General features: G+C 43.3%; 1 protein-coding gene across 1 annotated transcript in view; it reads right to left on the bottom strand.

Annotated features, from left to right (window-relative positions):
- LOC132825352 (cytoplasmic phosphatidylinositol transfer protein 1-like) overlaps window positions 1-23,884 on the bottom strand; it is a 208,708-nt gene that overhangs the window by 54,133 nt on the left and 130,691 nt on the right. Inside the window, exons 6-8 of the mRNA XM_060840514.1 lie at window positions 9,396-9,467; window positions 8,128-8,223; window positions 6,320-6,475 (exon numbers count right to left, since the gene is read on the bottom strand). Coding sequence (XP_060696497.1) covers window positions 6,320-6,475; window positions 8,128-8,223; window positions 9,396-9,467 — 324 coding nt within the window. The remainder of the gene's footprint in view (window positions 1-6,319; window positions 6,476-8,127; window positions 8,224-9,395; window positions 9,468-23,884) is intronic.

Here is a 23,884-nt window from a genome sequence, read left to right as displayed (position 1 = left end):
ATTAGATTACTTACAATGTGGAAACAGGCCCTTCGGCCCACAAGTCCACACTGGCCCGCCGAAGCCCAACCCACCCAATCCCATTCCCCTACATTTACCCCTTCACCTGACACTGCAGACAATTTAGCACGGCCAATTCACCTAACCTGCACATTTTTTGGACTGTGGGAGGAAACCCACGCAGCCACGGGGAGAATGTGCAAACTCCACACAGTCAGTCGCATGAGGTGGAAATTGAGGTGGAAATTGTGGGCGGCACGGTGGCACAGTGGTTAGCACTGCTGCCTCACAGCGCCTGAGACCCGGGTTCAATTCCCGACTCAGGCGACTGACTGTGTGGAGTTTGCACATTCTCCCCGTGTCTGCGTGGGTTTCCTCCGGGTGCTCCGGTTTCCTCCCACAATCCAAAAAAAGATGTGCAGGTCAGGTGAATTGGCCATGCTAAATTGCCCGTAGTGTTAGGTAAGGGGTAAACGTAGGGGTATGGGTGGGTTTGCGCTTCGGCGGGTCGGTGTGGACTTGTTGGGCCGAAGGGCCTGTTTCCACACTGTAAGTAATCTAATCTCTGGTGCTGTGAGGCAGCAGTGCTAACCACTGTGCCACCATGCTGTGTGTGTTTCCAGAGGTGACAGGTTTGGAAGGTGCTGTTGAAGGAAGCTGCAGTGTATCTTACAGATAATGCAAGCATCAGCCACTGTGTGCTGCTGGCAGAGGGAGAGAATACTGAACGTGTTGGATGAGGTGTTGTTCAATGGGCTGCTTTGTCCTGGATAGCATCAAGCTTCTTGAATGTTGTTGGAGCTGCACCCATCCAGGCAAGTGGGGACTATTCCATCACACTCCTGACTTGCCCCTTGTTGATGGTGGACAAGCTTGGGAGAGTCAGGAGATGCGTTAATCTCCCCAGAATTCCCAACCTCTGACCTGCTTTTGTAGCCACATGACATATCCGGCTGATCCAGTTCAATTTCAGCTCAGTGGTGACCCCAAGGCTGTTGCTGATGGTGGATTCCTCACTGTTAAATGCCTTGGGGAGATGGTTAGATTTTCTCCTGTTGAAGATGGTCAACCTGGAACTTTGGTAACTGCTTTGATGTTTGCGTTATAAATCAGTCTAAAGCTGGAAGTTGTTCAGGTCTTGCTGAATGTAGGTTCGGACTACTTTAATATTTGAGAAGTCTCTACTGATGCTAAAAACTGTGCTTAAAGTCTGCAATTTCCTTCAACTCTCACAAACTCATTAACTGAAAGATTTACCTTTGTTCCTGTCTCCTCAGAGGCTGCCAAACCTACTGAGTATTTCTAGCAGTTCCCATTTTTATTGCATGTTCCCAGCAACTACAGCATTTTGCTTTTCCTTATGAATTTTCATAGTAATTAACAGCAGGGCATCTGGAGCATTACAAAGCTATTTTTAAATTGAAACAAATCGTGATAATATGAAGTGTGATTTTATTTTCCCATAGATCGACAGTTAGACAAGTTTAACTAATGACACCTTTTCTAGTTCAAGTAATTACATTTTCAAAAGAGAAGACAAACTGTAAGCCAAGGGCAGAAATGGATTTTCATCTCCACAGCAACATGTTAAAAAAAAAGCCCTCATTTGATTGCAAGGATCAATTACAATAAAGGACTGTTAAACATTCAGCATAAAGACAAATGTGTCACAATTATTACAGCTCAATATAGGCAGTTTGAAAATCCCTGTAGTGGTTTACCTTAATTGCCAAATACAAAGGGGCCTTAAAAGTTCAACAGAAAAGTTTCCAAAGCCACCCCTGGGTCTGAAGTCTATTGATGTGAAGGTATCTTTCCTATTCCAAATCAAGGCTGGCATTCAAAGCTGAAGATGGAGTTTATCTCTGTTGGCTGGATGGCAACACCAATAGCATGGGTTCAATTCCCACACCAGCTGGGGTTACCATGAAACACTCTCCTTCTCAGCCTGCTCTCCCTCTCACAAACCAGGGCTAGCTAATTCCCCCCCTCAACCACCTCCAAGTCTTGTCTCTTTCAGTGAAGCCCCTCAGATTTGACAAGAGCTTGGACAAAGGGTCAGTTAGACTCAAAACATCAGCTCTTTTCTCTCCTTACAGATGCTGTCAGACCTGCTGAGATTTTCCAGCATTTTCTCTTTTGGCCTCAGATTAATTGCCAGACTGGCAGCAAGCTTTCTCTGGAACCAAGGACCCCTGATGTGCAGGCATCCATCATACTAGGAGAAGGAATACAGGAACAGGAGTAGGCCATTCAATGCGATCATAGCTGATCTGTGGCCTATCGCCATATACCTGCCTTTGACACAAATCTCTTTGTTTAAAAAAATGTTAGATTTAAAATGAACTGATAAAATATTCACTGCCATTTATTTGTAGAAGTGCTTTCTTCTCAGGCTATTGTCCCTGGTTCTAGAATCCCTAACCAGTGGAAATTGTAGATCTTTATCTACTCTCTTTTTCCCATTAATAACTTGAAGACTTTGATTAGATTAGATTAGATTACTTACAGTGTGGAAACAGGCCCTTCGGCCCAACAAGTCCACACTGACCCGCCGAAGCGCAACCCACCCATACCCCTACATTTACCCCTTACCTAACACTACGGGCAATTTAGCATGGCCAATTCACCTGACCCGCACATCTTTGGACTGTGGGAGGAAACCGGAGCACCCGGAGGAAACCCACGCAGACACGGGGAGAACGTGCAAACTCCACACAGTCTGTCGCCTGAGTCGGGAATTGAACCCGGGTCTCAGGTGCTGTGAGGCAGCAGTGCTAACCACTGTGCCACTGTGCCGCCCCCATCAGATCACCCCTTAAACTTATAAATTCTAGAGAAAACTAGGCCTAAAATTGTATAACCTCTCCTCATAACTTAACCCCTGAAGTCCAGTCATCATTCTTGCAAACTTACATTGTACTCCCTCCAAGGTCAATCTCTCCTTTCTAAGGTGTGGTGTTCAGATCTGCTCACACTACTCCAAGTGGGGTCTAACCAGGGTTTTGTATAACTGCAGCATAATGTCTGCATCCTTGTACTCCAGCCCTCTAGACATTGAGACCAATATTCCATTAGCCTTCGTGATTATTTTCTGTTGGTCAGTCTATCAGAATGACAGGATAACAACTCTATTGTAGGAAGCACCACCACCATTCCATGTCTAATATCTTCACAGGTCGGGTGCATTGTTGATCAGCAAGGGTAGTGGGGCCTCTCAATCAGCCACTGAGTGCCTGCGACTGACAGATTCTTGCTTCTGGTTGCCCACAATCCAGTCCCCGACTTGTTTCTCACAATTAGTGTGCCACTTCCATCCACTGCAATCTGTGTCGCAGTGAGATAGGGCCTTAAACTACCCTTCCCACCAGTTACTTAATCAGGGTTGAGGGAGGGCATTAAAATCCACCCTTTATTTTCACCTAATGTAGTGCAGGAGAACAACCAGCAGGGGGCTCCACTGTGGTTCTTGGACATGGACAAAGTTCCTGACTGCCAAGGAACTCCATCCCGATTCGGAGTGGTTCTGTTTCGGCCCAGTCTAGTGTCTAACACTGACACGAACATCTGTCAGTCTCTTTAAAGAAGTACAATTGGTTCCAATCCATTTTTGCAGGTTGCAAATGTCTTCAGTTACTCTTTGATAACAATTATGTGAAAATAAGAAGTCAGACCAGTAACTCATATCTGTTACATTTAAAGAGGCCAAAGCAATAACCATTTAAGGAACTGATTCCAAAAATGCAAAATGTTACCAGAGACCGACAGAGTTTGGGTGGCTGTGGGAGAAACAGGTGAGTAATGATCAATTTATAGGAACATTAGATATTAACTGCACCAAAAACCATCCATTGGGCCTATCTAGTCTTATTCCCACCTTCCAACTCTTGACCTGTAGCCCTGTAGCCTATGGTAGATCAAACGATTTTTAAATTTCTTGAAGTCTTCCATCTCTCTCAACCTCTGTAGGCGACTTGCAGATCCCCCAACGTCATCCAGGTGGAAGAGTTTCTCAATTTCCCTTGAATCCTTCTCCCGATTATTTTCAATCCACGCCCTACGGACATTGATCCCTCTGTTAACATGTACAGGTCATTCCTATCACTCTGTCCCAGTTCCTCATCATCAGGTCTGAAGAAGGGTCAGACAGGACTTAAAACATTAACTCCATTTCTCTCTCTACAGATGCTGCCAGACCTGTTGAGTACCTCCGGCATTCACGCGGTTTGCAGGACGTCATTGGGGAGTTTGACACATTTCAAAGCCCAGCAGCAACTGTGAGAATGGAAATGAGGTCATTGAGAATCCACCCATACTTCCTGCATGCATCACTCTGAGAATAAATCCTTTGCAAATGCTGGGAGATCATCAATCAGTCTTTTCCTGATCTTACCGCCAGGATCCTGTCCCTTTTCTTTCCTGGAATTATTCTCCTGACAGGTTCTTTCCTGTGATGAACAGTCCCTTGCCCTATTCCCCATTACTCATGTACAGAAGTTGGCAAACAAACCAGGAAGGTGTCCTCGTGGAGTTTGATCCTTGTGTCTTGGTCTAAGGGTTGAAAATTCATGGATCAATTGGATTGCTTTCTTTCCTGCCTCACTTAACTCTCTGTGAATCAACAGCGAGAGATATCAGACTGGGTGGAAAACCAGCATTCAGATCCAAAGACTCAAGGAGTATTCTCCCAAGTGGCTCAGTTGTAACTGCTGCCTTTGATCTCTATCTAGACATGTTGTCGAGCAGGGGATTAGTAGGAAGCCGAGCTCCTCCACAGATCAAATGGTGTGTGGGGAGGTGTACTAACATGAATCACTGCACTATGCCTCAGCAAAGACTGGGAAATCAAACCTGGGATCTTCCTGTTCCTGGCAGCATGGTGGCTCAGTGGTTAGCACTGCCGCCTCACAGAACCAGGGACCCAGGTTCGATTCAGACAACTGCCTGTGTGGTGTTTGTATGTTCTTTCCCATGACTGTGTGGGCTTTCTCCGGGTGCTCCGGTTTCCTCCCACAATCCAAAGATGTGCAGATCAGGCAGATTGTCCAGGCTAAATTGCCCATAGTATTCAGGAATGAGCAGGTTAAATGGATAAGCCATGGGGAATGCAGGGTTACAGGGATGGGGTGGGTCTGGGTAAAATCCTCTTTGTCTCTTAATGGGCCAAATGGCCTGCTCCCACACTGTAGGGATTCTATGGTAGCTCAGTGAATGTGTGTGTGACGTTCAACTGCATGAAGCCAGCTGTCCCAGATCCCAGATGAGTGAGTAAATCAGCTCTTTGTCAAGCTGCCATGAAGACATTTATATTTAATCAGTGCTCCCTTAATCCCATAAAGTGGTTTCATTTTCCGGCTTGTAAACGTTGGCTTCAGAAAAATCTTGAGGGCTTTCTTTCAAATCCAATCACATACTTTCCAAGCAGATGATAAAGCCAGTGGAAATGATTTAACACCAAACAACTTCAGCAACTAAAACCTGACCTTATGTGGAGAAAAACTGACCATTTTCAGAGTCCTCTTGAAGTGGACTAACATCATCCCATGAATGAATAACTCAGCTATTTGCCGTTACTGATCTATTTCAGTGAGGAAACCGAGGACAGTGTTGCCCCTGCAACAGCATTTGATGACCTCATCATTTTTGAGCAGTTTAAGGCATTCACTGTGCAACCAAAGGTTCTGAGTTCTCAAACCAGAAATAACTCCAGAGGCCAGTATCCTGTCACCAAGTCACCCTTCATTTACATGTGGAGAGGACTTGACACTGATCCAATTCCCTTAGAACCAGCTCAGGGTGAACAGAACCCCTGATACTCAAACATCCCTCATTTCTTATGCTCCAGTGAAAGAAGTCCCAATGTATCCAGCCTCTCCTTATAACTCAAGTCCTCCATTCCTATCAATGTCCTGGTAAATCTCTACTGAACCCTCTCCAGCTTAACAGGAAGGATATTATAACAGGACAATCAGAACCTGATACAGTACTCTTGAAGAGGCCTCACCAACCTCCTGTACAACCTCAACATAACATCCCAACTCCGATACTCAATGATCTGAGCAACGTTAACATTTTAATATTTTAACTGTGTGCCTGCCCCTTTACTGCCAGCACAGCAAGATGAAAATTGGGCTTAGAATCTATAGAAGCAACTTTTGATTCTGCTCTTGGTTATAGCTTTCACCTTTACAACGTTGAGGTGCAATGGGGAGGTTAAGAGTATCATTAAGATAATTACTCCGAGGTAACCTTAACAGATCAAACGCAAACAGAAGTAACAATCACAACAGGCACACAATCACCTTTCGGTGTTGCTCACCTTCTGAACAAACTGCTCCACTCTTGTCTGCAAACCCCAGACTTCGAACTTGACTGTCACTTGTTTGTATGAGCACATGACGGGTGAGGGGTCATCCCTCCAACCCTCCTTCAGCGGACCCCGTCCAGTCTTCACCGACGCAAAATATCGGAGGTCCTGTTGGTGCAAGACATTCATTTGATGAAGTGTAGGAACGGATGAAAAGCAGTGGGCATTGCCAGGCAAACAGGGTGAACAATCTCCTGGCCATGTTAAAGGTTTTCAAAGGGCAAGTGGAAGTGAAACCAACTGGATCAGTATTAGACATTGGGGAAGGTCATTAGCTGATGTTGTGTATTGGAGAGGTAATGGTAATGGAAAGGTATTAAATCATTAGACTATTAACCAATAAATATTCTGGGGACCTGGGTTCAAATCCACAGCAGATGGTAGAATTTGAATTTGAATCCAATAAAAATCTGGAATGATGACCATTGTCAGGAAAAACCCAACTCGTTCATTAATAGCCTTTGGGAAAGACAATCTACCATTCTCACCTAGTCTGGCCTCCATGTCACTCCCAACCAACAGAAATATCATTGGCTCTTAGCTGCCCTCTGGGGCAATTATGGATGACAGGAATGTCCCATGAATGATATTAATAAATAAAGTAACTGACATTTCCCACTTCCCTTCCATCCTGGCATCCAGAAGACCGCTCTCGCACCATCGAGCCAAAGTGCCCCTCATTATTGGGATGCCATAGCTTGGAGGGTATCACTATTCCCTCAGAAATAGAAGGTTCTGGGTTCAAATGCCACTCCAGAAGCTGGCTGATCAATCTAGGCTGATTCTTAACTGCAGCACTGAGGGAGGGCCACATGGTCGATGGTGCTGTCTTTTGGGTTCAGTGAAGACATAAAAGATCCTTTTCCCACCCCACAATGCCTTGTCAACATTATGAAAGGGCTAATGCCTGAAACGGTGACTCTCCTTGGAAGCTGCCTGTCCTGCTGTGCTTTTCTAGTGCCACACTTTTCAAACAACATTTAAGTCCCTCAATCATTCAAACAATTTAGTGTGTTGCTGTTTTTGAGACCTCGCTGTGCACCAATTGGCTGTAAGATGTTTCATTCTGGGGATGTGAAAGGTGCTGTTTAAGTACAAATCATTTTTTTCTTTTCACAGTGATCCTAGGTGACATACATCGCCCATTCTGCATCCTCCCCCAACAAGTGCTTGCCGTTCCACAGATTATTAATCCAGTTCCAACAAGTGGAGTCACCTCACAGAATAAAGGAATAAAGGAACCTGGAATATGGACAACAAAGATTTTGCTTGTGCTACTCCAAATTAAGTTTGCTGAGAATCAAACAGCCTACATGCTGACAAACAGCATTTCACAGCATCTTATCCAATGAAAAGGTGAGGTTACTGCTCAGCTCAATGAGACAGGAGTGTACACAGACATGAGTGTATGCCCACGACAGAACCAGCCCATTCACCACTCCCCTCCCCCGCCCAATGCAGACTGACTTATGCAGAGAGGCGTAATTAATGGTGGACACGGAAACCAGAGTCAAACAGTGTGCTGCTGGAAAAACACAGCTGGTCAGGCAGCATCTGAGGAGCAGGAGTGTCAACGTTCCGAGCGTAAGTTCTTGAGTAACATAAACACAGAAAGGCTCATTTCTAAGGTGCAGCGGCCTCACTGTGCAAAAACATCAACAAAATGGGAAACTGCATTGTGAATAAGCAGCATTGTGAACTGGTCGGTCAGCATCAACTCCCAGTTGTTGTTGGGATTGGACCCGCGAAGGGACACTCACCTCTGAACTCTTGTAGTAACGGTCCGGAATCTCGTCATAAGCGATGTCCAGGAAACACACCTCGTGATCCGTGTGGTTTTTGTCTGAGTCGAAAATCTGTCGGGATACAGGAGAGGAATCGGCTGAGCGATTAAAGACCAAATATTGCACATGCTGGAAATCTGAAATAAACACCGGGATTGCTGGAGGATCTCAGCAGCAGAAAGAGAAACAGAACGAACACTGACTCTTCTTCAGAAGTGCTCCTTCTGAGTCAGTAAGTGCCTCCACCATAATGGAGCATTTGGGAACACAGTTATTAGATTAAATTCTCTCCAGTGTGGAAACAGGCCCTTTGGCCCAACAAGTCCACACTGATCCTCCGAAGAGTAACCCACCCCGATGCGTTTCCTTCTGACTAATGCATCTAACACTACGGGCAAGTTAGCATGTCCAATTCACCTAACCTGCACATCTTTGGACAGATGTGCACTTCTTTCAGATTTTTTACCCTCCCAGTCTACACAGGGGATACAGCTCACACCTTCCTCTGTGCATGGATGGAGTAATTGGGGCATCGGTTACACAGTTTAATGTGAGTTGCCCACCCAGCTCTGTTACAGTGTTGTCCCAAACAGGTTTTCTCTTAAGGCATCTACTGGAGCTCTATAACATTGGAGAGGTGAACTGTTGGTTCTTGATGCCTACATACACCAGCCTTTAACTAATGGTACCCTTCCTTCACCTCCAAAATGGGTAAAGAAAGCAGGGGCTGGTGGATGGGCAGGAACAGATGGTTTCGGGTTTCAGGCAGACGGCAAAAGTCATTAGGTAGGGGGCAAGGCGAAACTTACTCAATGTCTAAAATTAGCTAAAACTGTGTGACAACTGGAACAGCTCCATTTTAATCCCTGACTCCATTTCTGCCAGGACTGGGAAAGGGGCCAGGAGATAGCAAGAATGGCTAATATTTCCCCTCTCCAGACTGAGTTTGGTGTTGTGGCCTTTTGGGGCTGACCAGCAGGATTGGCTACTTTTCCTGGTGCCAGACCGGGTATAGAGAGAGATCGGGCTCTCGATGTCACGCGTGATTGCATGACAAAGACTTTGTCCCCAGTAGCTTAGCAGCACCACAACGAGTCATGCAACACAAACATGAAAAATGTAAGTCAGGGCAGATCAACCTTCAATCAGGAAAAACAAACATTAGAATAAATATGTACTCAGCTCGACAGTGCGATGGTTTCGGTGTGACGGTGTCTAATGCTCTGACCCACAAGAGGACTTACATGATCATTGCAGCCGTTGTTGTCTTCATATTTTGTCTCAATGTAAATGGAGAATTTCGGCAAAAAGGAACACTGGGGAAAAGGGAGGAGAAAAAGTAAAATGATTCAATGAACTCGCATGCTTCGAATGGTATATGTATGAGAATCTCAGAGACAGAGGCCTTTTGGCCCATCATGCCTGCACTGGTAAGCTCACTTCAGTTCAATTCCAAGGGCAGTCTTACAGATAAGACCTTAACCCAAGGTCCCATCTACAATTTCAACCAAGTAAAACAAAACAAATTTGTGGCGTTACCTAATTTAGAATAGCTAAATTCTACCCAACATCCTAAAGGCCAATATTTCAACTAACATCTAAATGTCTTAATCTGGCCATTTATTGCATTGTGGGATCTTGCTGTGCACATAATGACTGTTATGTTTTCCTCTACTATCATCTTCATTAGCTGTAAGGCACCTGGGGAAACTGTGAAATCACGAAATGTGTTGGAAAGAAGGTGTTATATCTTGAGTCGGGGTATGTTCCCATTTTAGATTCAATGGATCTCATCACACAAGGAGTAATCTTTATCATTGCAGGTGTCTCACTCGTGTCGTGTTAGTGAATGTTTCTAAATTCTTTCTACCCGTATCCGGGGAATGTTGGGGGACTGCAGGTTGTTACGTTAAATCCCCCCTCTCTTCTTTGTCCCAATTGCAGCTACAGGCTGCAGACTCTGGGGGCTTTGGTGGATCCGGCACTGTGGTCAATCCCCACACCGATGATGGTTTGTTATTTGGTGATAGTGCTGGACCACCCTTTCCATAATGTCCGACAGGGTAGAATCTGGTCTCTCTCCATCAGTAGGAAACCACAATATAGTTTCTTTGGGGCTCAGGAGACTGAAAGGGGGTGGGACATGATTGACATGCATAAAACCATGGGGGGGGGGGGCTTAGACAGTGTAGATAGTGTAGAAATCTTCTTACTGATGGAGGAATCAGTGACCGGAAGGTTATAGATTGACAATAATCAGCAGAAGATTGAGGAGATGAAATCTTTTTTTTAAGTCAGAGTGTGATAGGAATTTGGAACTCTTGGTGCCAGACAGAGAAAAGAGAGAGATCTAGCTCCCAATGCACACGAGACTCCCTGTGAAAGTGGTAGATACAGAAACTCTCCTAAATTTCCACCAATATTTAGATGTCCACTTGCGATGCCACGGCTATGGACCAAAGTACTGGAAACGGGGTTAGAATAGTTAGGCGATTGTTTTTTGACTGGCACAGACTCAATGGGCCAAAGGGCCTTCTTCACTGCTAAGGACCTGTCAACTCTAAGTCTGTTAATTCACTTGTTGTGTTTAGGGCTGTAAATGAGACCTCATCAGACATGCCCTCCTGTAGCAGTTACCAATGCCCACCAACCTATAGGGAACATACAAGGCACTGTGAAAGCATTGTGCATTCCTGAAGAAGGGCTCATGCCCGAAACGTCGACTCTCCTGCTCCTTGGATGCTGCCTGACCTGCTGCGCTTTTCCAGCAACACATTTTCAGCTCTAAAGCACTGTGAAAGCCAACTTCTCTTGTTTTTGTTTGGTAATACAGACTTTGAGTATTGCTGGAAAACAAAAGACTTTTTTTGAGATTTTCCATCTTGTGCTCATCAAGAAGGACAATGTCAAGAAAACAATTAACGATTAATTTTTAGATATTAAAGGGACCAAGGGCTATGAAGGAAATTGCACTGGGAATATTGCACTGAGGTATAGGCTCATCCATGATCATACTGAATGATAGGGCAGACTTGAAGGGCAGAATGGCCTACTTCCGCGCCTAGTTTCTTTGTCGAGGGAAACAATACTTTCAACTGCACAAGAAGAGAGCGTTGATTGATTGATTGGTGTGAATTCTCCATGGCAACATCTCTACCAATCAGGGCCGACTGACCAACAATTCAGCATCCTCCTCTCTCAAAGGTATAAAATGGACAACAAGATGACCCACCTCAATCCCAGACCTCTCCAGTTGGCCATGCACAATAGCAAGGTACTCAACAAGCTGCTGGGAGGGGGTGACCGTCACTCAGGCCAGGCTGCTAACCAAATATACAGGCTGCGCTGTTTCCCAAGTAAACTGGAACTGGGAGCACAGCTAACAAGTAAAAAATGTTACTCACCTTTTCTCATTGCTATTCTTGCAAAATGTCTTGATGAGCACCAGACGCTAAAACTAGACTAAACATGTCATCTTTCAGCCCATTTTTTGTTTTAATGAACTGAGAAAAAGTTGCCTTTATCACAACCTTCCACAACCTCAGGACCCCACCCCCACCCCATCCCAAAGGGGTTTTCCAATCTATGAAATATTTTTTGAAGAGATGTCACTATTGTTAACATACGCAACGCAGCTACCAGGTACATGCACAACAAGATCCCACAGTGTGATAATAACCAAATCATACCGGTTAAAGAATGACTACAAACACCCAAAGTGTTCAGAAGTGCTGGGGCACACCTCTGAAGCAGATGGGAATCAAACCTGGCCCTCCTACCTCAGAGGCAGGGACACTACCGCTGTGCCACAAGAACATGAGTGAATGGGAGCATTCAATACATTGATAGTTGGGCTTTCATTAGTTAGAGGTATCAAGGGATAATGAGTCAATAAACGATCTAATTGTCTGGGGAAACACGGTTGCAAGATGAATCCTGGTCACAGTTTTTCCGATTTATATGGCTCTTTTCATTTCATAGCAATCCTTTGTATTTTATATCCAGGGATGGAGCAAAAAGAAATCTATTTACATCCTGCTCAGTTTTTTTGATGAATGGAATGTCATGTCAGTGCTAACCAAGATTTCTGTGTCCGAATCATATGATGGAAGAAGCAAAAACAAAGTCATAGAGCCATAGAGACGCACGACATAGATACAGACCCTTCGTTCCAACACATCCATGCTAACCAGTATCCTAAACTAATCTAGCCCCACTCGCCAGCAACCGGTCCATATCCCTCCAAATCCTTCCTATTCACATACCCATCAAATGCCTTTAAAATGTTGTAATTGTACCAGCCTCCACCATTTCCTCTGACGGCTCATTCCAAACCACATGAAAAAGTTGCCCGTTAGGTCCCTTTAAACCTTTTTCCTCTCACCTTAAACCTATGCCTTCTAGTTTTGGACTCCCCCACCCTGGGGAAAAGATCTTATCTGTTTATCCTACCCATGCCCCTCATGATTTATTGACCTCTATAAGGTCACCCTATAGCCTCCGTACTTCAGGGAAAATAGCACAAGTCTATTCAGCCTCTCCCTCTAGCTCAAACCCTTTACAAGGCAACATCCTTGTAAATCTTTTCTACACCCTTTCAAGTCTCACAACATCTTTCCTATAGCAGGGAAAGCAAAATTGCACACAGTATTCCTAAAGTGGCCTAACCAATGTGCTGTACAGCTGCAACATGACCTCCCCCTATAATTTACAGTAGCTACGACAGTCCCCTATAAGTGCATCACTCATCTCTGATCAGCTCTCAACTGCAACATCCAGCCTGGAACCATGCTGACAGCTTTGCAATTCTGCCGCATAACAAACATTATTTTTCCAATAGCAGTGCTGCAGGGAAAGTACGCACTGGGGAAAATAAAGTGCAAAGGTTGCAAATGGGGAAAGATGCAAATGGTTGAACTCCTCAGAGTACAAGCAGTGGACTGATACTTTGATACGCGCCGAGTTTCGGAAGATAGAAAGTGACTTGTCCATTTTCTATCAACTCAATGGAGCTGAACAAAAGGACGGCTTTTTCTAATTATATCACTGGCAAGGTTCAGTGAGCTGGGTTGTGCTTTTCAATTCAAAGTTCGTCATAGCAACCACCATGCTACACTGGTGAAGTGTCTGTATTAGCTGCCAAAACGTTACTCTCAAAAATGACATGCCCCATCTCTGCTCATGTGTGCACATTCTGTAAATTGGAAGTCACGATTTTTGGAGTCTAAAACATTGGAAACAATAATTAGTGAAAGCAACACTGGGAGAAAAATCAGATAGTTGTGGTTGGTGGAGTGGCTACGATAATTGGAAACTGGCTGAAATAATTTCAATTCAAATGACGCTTTTTTCACAAATAGCAATGGGTTGTCTCTGAGCTCCTAATTTCTCTCCTTTCTCTTAACTGTTCTCCAAAATCCAGAGAAAACATAATAAATTGCCTCAGACAGCTCCATAGTGATTCATGCTCAGATTCTTTGCCCTCTCAACTTAAGAAGCTTTCAAAATCTTAAGGGTGTGAGGTCACTATGATGATGTAAATAAAATTATGAGATTAAACCAGCAATGAAAGTGTTAAATTTAAATGTGGATTTAGGCAGAATAGGCATCAGAAATTTTGCTAAACACAAACTTGTAAATAATTTTAAATGCTGGAAAGTAATAGCCGCCTGAACAGAAAATAATGTTTTTTTTTATTTCTCAAATTCTAGACCATGAATAATCAACAAAGAATATTGTTGTTAAGAATGACATTTCCAAAGTGGCAAAAACCTAACTCAAGGCAACATTGTGCATGATAAAGCAGCAGCAGAACAGCCACGGTTTCTCAGCACAGAAAGTCAAAGTCTGTCAGGATGCCCTCTTAAACAAAAGTTGAAAGACAGGGGATCAGTTTGCTCAGTCCATTGGTTTGCAATGTAGAGTGATGCTGGGAAAGTGGGTTTAATTCCTGCAGTGACTAAGGTTATCATGAAGGATTCTCCTTCTCCCCTTGCTTGAGGCGTATGACCCTCTGGGTAAATCACCACCAGTCATCTCCCTTTATTGGGAGAGTAACCCTATGGGCCAGTAACATTATTACAACTATTGATCATAATTGCCCTGACAGTCTTTGAATACTCAGTAGATTTTGGTAGTTTTTAAGATTCTGTTTAAATGTGAAGCAGAGTTTTCATGTGATAACTATCTTTAGTTGAACACATAGTGAAAATTCCTCAAGGGAAGAAAATTATTGACTATTCACTTCCATGTAGATCATTTACTATACAAAAAATTGACCATCTTTAATTACTCTATTCTCTTTGATATTGGAATCAATGCTATAACATAATCCGTGAATTGATTCTTATGGTAAATATTCTTCAGCACTTGTTAAAAGTTGGCTCATAATTAATTCCTCAGGGACCCAAATAAATAAATAATATTCTAGAATTCAGAAGGCAGAAGTCCGTGTGCTAATATTGGTTAATTCAGATGTGTCATATTTGCTTTAACGTGCCTGCAATTTTATTCCAGCATAAGGTATTTTGCTAATCTCCTCAGAGCAATGTTATTGCATTCAGGATAAAGACAATACTTATCAAGACTCACTAAGTTTCTTTACTGACAAGAAGTTCAACTGAATAGGCACCATGTCAGGAATAAAGATAGTGTGGAGGTGCTGGTGTTGGACTGGGGTGGACAAAGTTAAAAAAATCACACAACACTAGGTTATAGTCTAACAGGTTTATTTGGAAGTGAACCTGATGAAGGAGCAACACACCCTTGAGGAATTTTGACTATGTGTTCAACTAAAGATAGTTATCACATGAAAACTCTGCTTCACATTTAAACAGAAACTTAAAAACCAGCAAAATCTACTGAATATTCAAAGACTATCAGGGCAATTATGATCAATAGTTGTAATAATGTTACTGGCCCATAGGGTTACTCTCCCAATAAAGGGAGATGGCTGGTGGTGGTTTACCCAGAGGGTCATACGCCTCAAATAAACCTGTTGGACTTTAACCTGGTGTTGGGGTTAAAGATGGTACAGCCATTAAGAATGAACGGCTCATGCTAATCTACCTCCCACCATGCACCACTGCATTGCATCATCCACACAGCAATATTTTACATGCTTCTAAGGTGGACAATTCTGGGTATCATCGTTTGACTTCCCAACTCCAAATGTTCCACTTCACATGGTTTCCATTGGTTGTCGGACCTGTCCATTCCTGCAGTGCCCACCTACTCAACTGGGGGAAAAAAAACTGTTGACTATACAATGGGAAGATTTCCCCAAACATCATCACAATTCAACAGAAACATATGAAGAAAAATACAAAAAACAATACGTGATTCCTTTTTAATGTCCTGTGGTGTTTTCTCTCCTGTATTTTCTCATAACAGTGCACTGAATTTTAATCCCATTTTCCTGGAGACACCAGGTCAATCTTGAAGGATTGGCAACCTTATGTTGTCCTCCATCTTTGATGCGCATAACATATCTAAATCTTTAAATTTGGTTCTTTATGGAGTCTTCTTAAGATGGAAAGGGAACTTAGAAATATCAATACGGGGGTTGAGTACATTTTATGGGGCACCAACCTTGTACCTGCTAAATTTATTATGCTCTACACCTTGACTAGCAGTTTCCCTTTACTCATCAGGAGCTGTGAAACAGATAATGACTAAACAGGATTACCTACAGAACTGCTGTTAGGCTGCAGGGTAATTGAGAATGATCGAGGAGAAAGTGAGGACTGCAGATGCTGGAGATCAGAGCTGAAAATGTGTTGCTGGAAAAGCGCAGCAGGTCAAGCAGCATCCGAGGAGCAGGAGATTCGACGTTTCGGGCTTATGCCCGAAACGTTGAATCTCCTGCTCCTTGGATGCTGCCTGACCTGCTGCGCTTTTCCAGCAACACATTTTCAGTTGAGAATGATCGTCTCAATTCAATATTCGTTTGGGTCTTCTTCCATCAGCAATTTGGAGTTATCCAGTGTCTTTGACATTGGAAAACATTCCACAGAACTTTGCAGGAACAGAGTTGAAGAAAACATGGACACAGCCACATGGGATAAGGGCGCTAGAACAGGAGCTAAACATTTGGTCAAAGTGGTCATTTTTAAGAGGTGTCTTTGTGGAGGGGAATGAGGTATGGAGATGGAGAGGTTTACAGAGCGGATCCTACAATTTAAAGCTTTGACAATTGAAGTCACTGCTGATAATGATAGAGTGATGGCACTCAGGGTTTGCACAAATCTACCAGACTTGGAAGAGCAGAGAGATCTCAGCGTGTCCCAGGACTGGAGGAAATTACAGCAGTAGAAGGACTTAAACGTGGACGAGAATTTTAAATTCAAGGATGTTCCTGGACCAAGAGCCAATGTAGACCAGCGAGTGCAGGAGAAATGTGTGAACAGGTATTGCTGAGTTAGGAGCTGACAGCAGACATTGCCAGACCAAAAACAACTTTAACATTCCTTGCCATTACTTGAGATCAGGAAGACCGAAACTAAATCCCTCCTTGGCTTAGAGGGTTTAGGGTCATGCAGTGTGGAAACAGACCTTTGGGTCCAACTAGTCCACGCTGACCATAATCCCAAACTAAACTAGTCCCACCTGCCTACACTTGGGCCACATCCCTCCAAACATTTCTTATTCATGTACTTACCCAAATTTGTTTTAAATATTGTAACTGTACCCGTACCCACCACTTTCTTTGGAAGTTCATTCCACACATGAATGTCTGTGTAAAAAGAAATCCCTCATGTCTTTCTTAAATCTTTCTCCTCTCACCTTAAAATTTATCCCTTTCATCTTGAAATCTCCCACCACTGGGTAAAGACACCTGCCATTCACCTTATGTGATTCCCTCATGATTTTATAAACCCCTCTCAGGTCAAACTCCTACACACATTTAAAAAAGTCCCAGCCTATCCAGTCTCTCCTTATAACTCAAACCTTCCATTCTGGCAACATCCTGGTAAATCTCTTCTGAATCCTCTGCTGCTTAATGATATCCTTCCTTTAACAGGGTGACCAGAACTTGAATAGACCTCGCCACTATCCTGTACTAACTCAACATAACTCCTATACTCAAAGGTCTGAACAATGAAGTGTGCTAAATGTCTTCTTAACCACCTTGTCGACATCTGAGGCAATTTTCAAAGAATTATGTACCTGATGCCTTTGGTCTCCCTGTTCTACGACACTACCCAGAGCCCTACTTTTAATTGTCTAAGTGCTGCCCTTGTCTGTTTCTCTCAAAATGCAATACATTTATGCAAATTAAACTCCATTGGCCATGCTTCAGATCATTGACTCAACTGTTCAAGTTTAGTCCGAGGTCTTTTCTCTATTTGACTTCAATATTTTCTCTGTTGCAAAGAGAAACTTTTTGCATTAATACATTAATGTTTCCTTCAAGAAAACTGCAAGCCTGAACATTGGAAGAAAAGGGCGACTATGAGATTGAGAAATTGCTGAGCACAATCTCTCAGTTGTCACCACTGAATTTTCGAAGAGTATTTAATTTTCAAGCTCCAGTGAGTACTGAGACATTGGAGTGATCTTCACTTTCAACTTACTACTTTTAAAGGCTTTTGATCTCAGGTCAAGTCATTCACTGCACCACAGTTAGAAAAAAATTGTCAAGCACCCTAGTACCAGCTGGTCACATTCATTTCGGCCAGCATGGTGGCTCAGTGGTTAGCAGGTGGCTAGGGACCCAGGTATGATTCCTGCCTCGGGTGACAGTCTGTGTGGAGTTTGCACATTCTCCCTGTGTCTGCGTGGGCTTCCTCCAGGTGCTCTGGCTTCCTCCCACAGTCCAAAGATGTACAGGTTAGGTGGAGTGCTGTGCTAAATTGCCCAGGGTGTCGAGGGATGTTCAGGGTGGGTGGATTAGCCATGGGAAATGCAGGATTACGGGGGATGGGGTGGGTCTAGATGGGATGTTCTTCAGAGGGTTGGTGTGGACTTGATGGACCAAATAGCTGGCTTCCCCACAATAGGGATTCTATGACCTACATTCACCACAATGGGCTGGAGAGACAGTCAGTCATTACTCACTGTCTGTGTGACTCACATTATGAACTTGTTTTCCATTTGGTATTTGTTTTGCATCCTTTAATAGATACTACTTTGATTCCGAATTGACCAAAATTGATTTGAAGGATTGAAGGGTATGTGTTGAGGTGAGGCAGGGTCATAAAGACAGAAAGTTCCCGTGCTCCAATATACCTGGGTCAAATCACATTTGGGGGTTAGCTCTCACACCCTGAAGTAACTGACTGCTTTTCATCATGTGAGAAGGGATCAATTATCTTTGGTTTTCACTCACACGTGATGAAGATAATCCTGCAACAGAAGAAAGGGATCTGGCCATTTATCAGAGCACTAATTTATTCTGAAACCAACTTGAATATGGTACGATAACTTTGAGCCAGCAACTCAGTAAGGAAGCTCGCTCCTTCACACGTAATTGACTGTTGCTAACCAAAGCATTTTCACACCAAATATTTTAACACCTTTTGAGAAGGTGATGAAGCTTGTTGTTTTTTTGGTTTCTAATGATGGGTTTATGAGTGGATTTGACAAAAGAGTCTTTTAATGCTTCTTTCAATTCTGTCAAGGCAGTAGACTGAAACAAAATAAACTGGGCTGGTAAATCTCCCATGTACATATTCGATTAAAGGACCATGTTGAGTTGTGGCTCAGGGACACAAGTACCACTTGGTGGAAAAAAATGCCAGTTGAAACCAGCTAGAATGCTAATGTAGCCATGTCTACTTCTACCTGGTATTTTGCCCAGAGAAATATTGCGTGTTCTGATGTCGCTCTGCTATTGCAGTAGCTATTAAACATAGTGGCAAAGATTGGGTCCCAATATCCATTATAGCAGGGTTATTTTGTGTTCTGGTGACACTGATGTGTTGCTTTAGTTGGGTAAATAAGTAAGTAAAACACAAGCACAGACCCTTCACACGTCTCTTGTGAAAATACATCCGGAGTCAAGGAGCAAGTTCTCCATTAATCTTTATACATTAAAGGACTGGCTTGAACAGGTGGTTAACAAATTCATCAAGACGCGAGGTGTTATTCTTGAAGATTGAAACACTTTTTTTAATTTCAAGGTTCACAAGAATCACTCCCGTAACAGCAGCAAATTGACTGGCTCAGACAAAAAAAAATAATTTTTTACTCAAAACTAAGAACAAGCTTAACTTCCTTAAGGGTATTGTTTACACCTAAACAATACAGCTAGATGGCCAGTTTGCAATCTAATAACGCTGACAGTGTGGGTTCAAATCCTGACTGTGCCTGGAGGACCATCAACTCAGTGAAAGATGATCTTTGGTCTGCCTGAAACATGTTGGTCTTCCAGTTGAAGGAGTTGACCTTGATTGAGTGTTGCAGCCTGGCACATTCCAAGCTCCAGGACTACGTGCTGAGGGACGCATTAGGGCTTGAGGCAGCTACTGCCAAGGCACAGTGGGGAAAGACCACAGCCTAAGGTCTTTCTGCTGAAATTAAATGGGGGTCTGTTCAGTTATCAGCTCAGTGACGTCTCAAATATTATTTTGTACAAGTAAGAAATGCCTTTGTTTGTTTGCTGGATTACTCCAATATATGTTTTTTTCCTTCACGTGGTATTGTACAGAACCGAACTGCTTCAGCAACTATATACAAAAAGATATTTTATAAATAAAGTATATTTTTGAAATTAAAAAAAAACCTTCACCAGCTGAGTTATCATGGAGGGCTCTCCTTCTCAATCTCTCCCCTCACCTGAGGCATGCAGACCCTCATGTTAAAGCACCACCATCATCTCTCTCCAATGAAAGAGCAGCCCTACCAGACTATGGAGACTTTAATTCTTAATTTTTTGCTTGATATTTATAGGAACAACAGGAGGCTGTTCCAAACCTCAAGCTGCTTCTGTTACTCTGCTAAATCATGGTTGACTGTTACTCTCATCTATCCAACTCAAATCCATATCTTTAATTAATATGCTTGATTAATATGTTTGATTAATAACAAACCAAATCAATCTCCATTCTGTAATTTACCATTGACTTGTATTCAACTGCATTTTGGGCAGAGTGTTTCAGATTGCTATTATACTTCCTGTGAAGAGATGCTTCCTGATGTGACACATGAACAATTGAGTTCTAATTTTAAAGCCAAGCCCCTTGCGCTGGATTCTGCCATCAACGGAAATCAGTTCTCTCTCTCCAAGTCCAGACAAGTCCTTGAACCACATGAAGCACATCAAATCAGTTCACTTCTTAAACCTTGTCTATTTAAGGCAGCACAAACTTTATGTAACCATCCTCCGAAGGTAACCCTTGAAGTCGACTTAAGTCAGCTTCTCACTATGCTTCAGTCGCCACCACTAACTGTGCCTGGATCATGTCTAAATGGAAATTGTAGACGTTTTACACACAGTCTTGAATAAAACTTCAGGAACTATTCTGATAGCTGTGATTCAGGTGACTGGGCAACATTCTAATCTTCCAAGTTCAGCAAAAAGATTCTTAAACCTTTCCTGGGCCGCACACCGCTAAATGGGTTGAGAGAACACAGTTAAACCCGTCAAGGTTCAGCCAGTTTTCTTGAGCTGGCTGCCCAATCGTTTATCCTCAGGGAAATTTCCGCTCAATTTACCTCAGCTGCTTTTCATTTATATAGCTCCTTTTGCATCATGGGGCTATCCCAAAATGCTTTGCAGTCAATGCATAGAAGGGAAGCCCCAAGTGATCTCATCGGTAGACAATTAATCCCAGAATTGTAAAGGTTGGCGCTGGAAAAGCACAGCAGGTTAAGCAACATCCGAGGAGCAGGAGAGTCGACGTTTTAGCATAAACCCTTCATCAGAGCATCCTGACAAAGGGCTTAAGCCTGAAACGTCAACTCTCCTGCTCCTGGATGCTCCCCAACCTGCTGTGCTTTTCCAGCGCCACCCTTTTCAACTCTGACTCTTCAGCATCTGCAGTCCTCACTTTCTCCTATTAATTGCAGGAACTCAGTTAATGTTCTGGGGACCTGGGCTGAAATCCCACCATGGCAGATGCTGGAATCGGAGTTCAATAAAGAATTTGGATTTAAGGGTCCAAAGATGAACCACGAAGCCATTGTCAATTGTTGGAAGAATCCATTTGGTTCACCAACTGGTGAAAGAAATCTGCCATCCTTACTGAGTCTGTCTACATGTGACTCCAGACCCACAGCAATGTGGCCGACTCTTAACTATCCTCTAGGCATTGAGAGATGCACAATAAATGCTGGCCTGGCCATATCCTGTGAGTGAATTTAAAAAGATACTGATGTGCAGCTCTTGTCAAGAATAGCTGGGGACAGATAAAGAATGCTGGCCCAGCCAGTGATGCCCACTTGCCTGAATTAATAAAGACTATTGCTGTACATGGAGGAGACATTTGGAGGGAGCCTATTTACAGTTTACAGCACACTCCACCCAAGGTGAAAGAACTGCTCACACATCTCAAATGACTATATGTTGTATCGTTATTTCTAATCCCCCATTTCCTCTACAGCTGGTTTCCCTCTCTCAGTGGAGAGAGCTTTGACTTGAGTTAAGGGTTGGAGTGTTCATGCCTTGCTTGGCGAGCCCGGGAGTGGGAGGGGCTGCAAGATCCTGGAGGCGATCCGTTCCTGAATTTACCTCCACCCCTTGTCTGTCACGCTGTGCCTGGCCTTCATCCAGGATCTCTGCAGAAGGCTGGGCTGAGATTGAGACTGTGTGGATCTGATGGTGAACATTCACCCTGTCGTCATTGACTGCCACCTACACAACAATGTTAAGAACTTTGTCGAACCCGAGAGCTTTTATTTCAAACAGATGTTTGTTAACATTAAAGCTCAGGAGGCCTCAGCGTCAGTATTCTGGCTTAAAACAAAACACTAAAGGAAGCACTGAGACAGCATAAACAGTTGGTTAAACTGAGGACGTGTCGACCCTGTCTGGCACATGTTAAAGATCTGACAGCAGGAGGAATGGGGATGTTTCCCCAGCATTCTGGCCAATGTCTTTCCCTCAACCAAAATGCATTCAAATTGATGATCCAGCCATTATGGATGCTGCTGGTTTTGAGTTTCCCATGTGCAAATCTGGTGCCCTACAGGATAACAATGACTAGACTTCAGTAAGGTACTTCATTGACTGTAAAGTACTTTTGGAATGTCCTGTGGCTTTGGCAATTGCTATACAAATGGAAGTTATTCTTTCTTTCAATTCAGATCTAAGTTCAAGTCTGGCAGCATCCTGCCTGTATCTGAGATGAAGTATTATGGGGACAACAGGAGAGAAGATAGCTCCTGCCTACTAGCACATCACTGTTTGTGGAATCATAGACTTTTCATTCTTGGACTGATCAACATGGCACCTATTTCAGATCGCTAACAAGTCATCTTTTACATATCAGTGGACAAGAGGGTAGGTGAGTGGGAGGGAAGCAGCTATTTATTTCTAAAAGACTGAGAATACTCAGCACTGCTGCCTCACAGCGCCTGAGACCCAGGTTCAATTCCCGACTCAGGCGACTGACTGTGTGGAGTTTGCACGTTCTCCCCGTGTCTGCGTGGGTTTCCTCTGGGTGCTCCGGTTTCCTCCCACAGTCCAAAGATGTGTGGATCAGGTGAATTGGCCATGCTAAATTGCCCATAGTTTTAGGTTAGGGGTATGGGTGGGTTGAGCTTCGGCGGGTCGGTGTGGACTTGTTGGGCCGAAGGGCCTGTTTCCACACTGTAAGTAATCTAATCTAAATGATAACTATCACCAACCTAGTTTTAAACTCTTCCGACCTCTTCTGACAGGCAGAAGATGCAAAAGCCTAAACACACATATCAACAGATTCGAGAACAGCTTCTTCCCCACTGTTATTAGACTTCTGAATGGACCTCTCAAATTTTAAACTTAATGTCAACCCTGCTCTTTGTGCACCTTCTCTGCAGCTATAACATTGTATTCCTCCATCTGTTCTATTACTCTAAAGCACTTTGTATGGTATGATCTCCCTGCACTGGATGCAAAACAAAACTTTTCACTGTGCTGAGGTACATGTGACAATAATTAATCAAATCAAGTCAATCAAATAGGCAGCATGTTATTCAGTGGAATATACCTAATGTACCAAACACACTTTCAACAGAGGATTCTTATTCAAGAGATCAAGTACCCAAATCATAACGCAACCGCCAACTGAACTAAACATTAACTTGACAAGCTAGCAAAATCCTAAACTCAACATTGGAGATATTTCTGCCCTATATTAAGGGATTATTTTTGCTTTTGATGATTTGTTTCTTTTTTTTAGAAATGTATAATTGAAGAACCAATAAACTACATGGGATATCTGAGGCAAAACAGACTTTAAATTTCAGATGACCTAGAACTCTTTACCGTGCTCTTGTGTAAAGACCGTGTATTTTTATTTTGTGTTTTTTAATTATGAATTGCAATGACAAAAGAACAGTTTAAAAGCCAAGGGTTGAGGCATGGTTGGAAAGCGAGCATGGTTCATACAGCTGTGGGTTACAGAAGTGTTTGCAGACAAACTGGAGTTGAGGGGTGGTGTACAGATGGAGATTTGGTTGGCAAGAAAAGGACTGGTCAATGGACTAGTGACCAGTTATCAACGACAAAGACCTTTCACCTGCCAACAACCATGCAACTGATCCTTGGGATTGTGTAGTGGCTCAGTGGTTAGCACTGCTGCCTAACAGC

Source organism: Hemiscyllium ocellatum, chromosome 20 (assembly GCF_020745735.1).
Source record: "Hemiscyllium ocellatum isolate sHemOce1 chromosome 20, sHemOce1.pat.X.cur, whole genome shotgun sequence".
Classification (NCBI taxonomy): domain Eukaryota; kingdom Metazoa; phylum Chordata; class Chondrichthyes; order Orectolobiformes; family Hemiscylliidae; genus Hemiscyllium; species Hemiscyllium ocellatum.
This window is presented reverse-complemented; position numbering and strand designations above follow the sequence as displayed.